This window comes from Pteropus vampyrus, unplaced genomic scaffold (genome assembly GCF_000151845.1).
Source record: "Pteropus vampyrus isolate Shadow unplaced genomic scaffold, Pvam_2.0 Scaffold16, whole genome shotgun sequence".
Taxonomy (NCBI): Eukaryota; Metazoa; Chordata; class Mammalia; order Chiroptera; family Pteropodidae; genus Pteropus; species Pteropus vampyrus.
In genome coordinates this window covers 11,090,800-11,094,416 of record NW_011888797.1, presented here as the reverse complement: position 1 = coordinate 11,094,416, position 3,617 = coordinate 11,090,800, and the positions used below count along the sequence as shown (strand labels likewise).

Genomic DNA, 3,617 nt, shown 5'->3' with positions numbered 1-3,617 from the left:
GAACATGGCCTCCAACCCTCCACCCCACCCCTGAGGCCTACACCATTCCCAGGTTCAGTGATTTTTCACACAGCCCACTAGGCCCAGGGTTGCAGGCCCAGGCCCAGGCCCAGGCCCAGGCCAAGGCCCAGGCCCAGCTACAAGGAGCCCCCAGCAGACAGGGGAACCAGGGCTCTGCAGGGCAGGAGGTGAACAGACTTCCTATGGGCTTTGCTTCCTGAAGAGCACACCATTCTGGGGGCTCTCACTATGCTTATGTGTACACTTATTTGAATTTTTACAGATATTACATTTAAAACCAGAAAAAGTACGTCTTAAGATTTTTTTAAAAGAATCCTTAAGGGCCACGGTCCTAGAAGTTTTTGGCTGGCATTCCTGCTCTCACTGCCGCCATCTTTAGACGGGCCTCTAAAGCTCCAACCCAGAGCAGAGCCAGTGCCAGTACTTCTTGGAATGGGAAAGCCTCGCCCACCACAGGGCTGCCGGCCAGAGGGGCACTGCCCACCTTTATACAGCTCAGCGGTCCGCTCCAGCTCCTCAAGTCTCTTGACAAGCCCGTCTGTGCGGATAGGAGAGAAGGGGACGTCAGTGGGTCTCGGTGAGGAGACAGAGCCAGGTGTCCTGAGCCAGACTTGAGGGCAGGGGGAGCCCCCAGAGAAGCAGGATGGGCACAGAACGGCGGGGTCCGTGGAGGGGATTTGGCGCCTCAGGGTCAGCTGCGTTCAGAATTGTTTTGTAAACAGCTCTGCACGCCCAAGTGAGGCAGGGCTGCCCTCCAAACACGCCTGAGACAAGCCCCCACCCCAGCGGGCTAGGGCGTATCAAAGGGGTACACGGGTGATGATTCCAGGTACTTCCAAAAGTCGGGTCCTCCCCAAGGCCAAACTTGTCGGTGGCTCCCTGTGGCCAGCCTAGCAGTCAAGGCCCTCCCTACTTCTAACACGAGCCCTGCTGACGGCCAAGGAGGAAGGCAGTCAGGGACAAGCAGGAGAGACGAGATGCATCCACAGTAAGTATGACGTGGGCTCACGGCAGTTCCTACCACAGGAGAAGCAAGCGAGCTGGCTCAGAGGGGAGGATGACTGGGGAGGGGAGACAAATTCAGGAAGGGCTCAGGGCAGAGCTCGAATTGGGCCCAGGCAGATCGTCTTCACTGACACCATATTAGGCTCCAGGAATGACCAAGTGAATGAGAGCTAAGTCACGCCCTCAGGGTTCAGTCTAGCAGGGGAGCCAGACAGAAGCCAGGCAATGACTGGCAGTAACAGAAGAGCTGTAAGGTGAGGGGCAGGGGCAGCTGCCTCACCTCAAGGGCTGGAACTGAGAGCAAGCGGATCGCCAGGGCTGAGGCAGGCCTTCCAGAGTAGGAAGGACGGGCCAGGGCGTCATCAGACAAGCTACGGGCCAGGGCACTGAGCAGCCATAAGGAGCAGGGATTCCTCCAGCAGAGCATGTCACCTCCCCAATGGAGCAACAGCAGCAACTGCAGGCCAGGCCCGAGTCAGCGGCTTCCTTGCCCGGCCGCCCCCCAGGCAGGGTTTGGCATTCTTGAGTTATTGAGCGTGATCGCTCAAGGCTCCCTCCACACGCCTTTGGGGCAGATACTACTTCCTCATTTTACAGAGAAAACTGAGGGACAGAGAGGTAAAGCGATTTGCTTGACGGCACACGGCTGGTGGCGGTCTGAGCGGTCTGAGCGTGCGTGCTCTCGGCACCCCCCCCTCCCCCCGGTCTCCTGTGTTGACCTGAGTCAGGATTTTCTGAGCGAGAGGAGTGGGGGGAGCAGCAGAGGCCGAGTCTGGGTCTTTCTCGAGAATGCTGCTGTGAGGCGGACTGTCTGGGGAAGAAGGTTCGCATTTGGGGAGGGGAGGAAGGGAGCACCTGGGAGGTCTTCAGGAGGCGTCGGGCACTGGGCTGGCCTCCAGGCCCTGGCTCCCTAGGGCCCTGGCACCTGGCCAGGGAGGAAGCCACGTAAGCGCCACGCTGTTGTTTTTAGCTGGGTCATGGGACATCATGACAGCTTCAATTTTAGAAACCCTATTTAAGGCTGGGGAAATTGCAAGGTTTGGGGGGAAAAACACAACAACCAGTTCTAATTTCATCTCAACACATGGTAACTACAGTAACCGGGATTTATAGACACCAAGACGACAAAAATAGCAGCCACCACTTTTGAACACCATTTGGAACGAGCTCAGACCCCACCCCCACGTCCCAGCCAATGAAGCCCAGTGTGCCCAGTTGAGCAATTTATATAGGTATTTATATCTACCCCCCACGTACAGCAGAGTTGCTGCCGTTTTTACACTCAGGCTGGCGATGACAGGAGCAGGACTGAGTGTCTCACTGGCCACCCCGGGGGGAGAGCATGCGTGCACATGCATGTGTGGGTGTGAATGTGCGCGTACACGGCGTTCCCTCTGCACAAGGCTGGGGGCAGCCACCTCCAGCCCTGGGCAAAAATCGGCTGAGACGAGGGCAGCAGCGCCACCTCCTGGAGAAAGTCGGGGCTGATATGGGCAGTGTGGGAGCAGTGGGCACGCTAGAGCAAGGGGCTGAGATGGAGGACACACTGGGGCCAGGCTGAGGCCTGGTTATGTGAGAGCAGCTGGGGGCAGTGATGAAGGCATCAGCTCTAGGAGCTGGAAAAAGGTGCCTCCCCACTTTGGGCACGTCTCCTCATCTGTGACCTGGGCTGTAATCCCTGCCTGGAGGTGGGGGGGACACAGGTTGTGGGGGGGCTCAGCTGACCACTGTGGATGCTCTGGGAGCTAGAGAGGCCTCCAGAGATACAGAGATGGTGACTACCGGCCCCACGGGCAGGGGCCAAGGCCAGGCCCGTAGGACCCGCAATGGCTTGGTGGGTAGCCACGATGCCCCGCCCCCTGGAAGCCCAGGCCTGAGACCTCCGCGGCCAGAGCTGGGTGGGAGGAAGGGACTCACCATTGCACAGGATGGCCCGGCTCAGGCCCAGAGCATCTGCGGTCCCCGAACTCATGTTCTCCACCAGCCGATGCTTTACCTTCTTCAAGACTGGGGCCAGTGAGAAAGGGGCTCAGTGAGGTGAAGTCTGCAGCTGGGCCCCCTGGCCATCCCTCCCCCACCTCATCACAACTCACCGGGGGGGGACACCAAGGGCCGAAGGGGCCGAAGGGGCCGAAGTGGGGTGTAGTGTGGGGTGAGGATGAAGTGGGAGTGTCCCAAAGCGGGGTGCTGGGCCCTGCCCTATCCCTTCTCTACGTCAGGGCAGTGTGAGAGCCTGGAAGGAGGTAACTATGTAAAGTGCTTGGCCAAGGGCCTGGTACTGCGGTGGCTGCTGGCCATCACTGAGAGCCCGGACGCCGCAGGCTGCAGGTAAACCGGGGAGCGCCCCTCCTCTTTCACTCCCCGTACCAGGGGAGCAGAGACACCATCAACGACAGCTGACCCTGGACCCCGCTACTGTATATATGGTTGCACACTTTGTCCTTGGAAGGGGACTTGGATAGGACCAGAAAGTTTTAGACGAAGAATCCTAGGACAGACTCAATCTGCCCTTGGCCTCTTTCCTTAAAAAGCCGGAGGCGGCTCTGGCCCTGGGGTATCGGAGATGGGAGCTGGACTCGAGCCTCGAGATC

At 58.9% G+C, this 3,617-nt stretch overlaps 1 protein-coding gene across 2 annotated transcripts in view; it reads right to left on the bottom strand.

The window, feature by feature from the left end:
- PICK1 (protein interacting with PRKCA 1) overlaps positions 1 to 3,617 on the bottom strand; it is a 15,542-nt gene that overhangs the window by 4,931 nt on the left and 6,994 nt on the right. For both annotated transcript variants that reach the window (XM_011387677.2, XM_011387682.2), the window contains exon 7: positions 506 to 559. In XM_011387677.2, the coding sequence (XP_011385979.1) occupies positions 506 to 559 (54 nt within the window). The remainder of the gene's footprint in view (positions 1 to 505; positions 560 to 3,617) is intronic.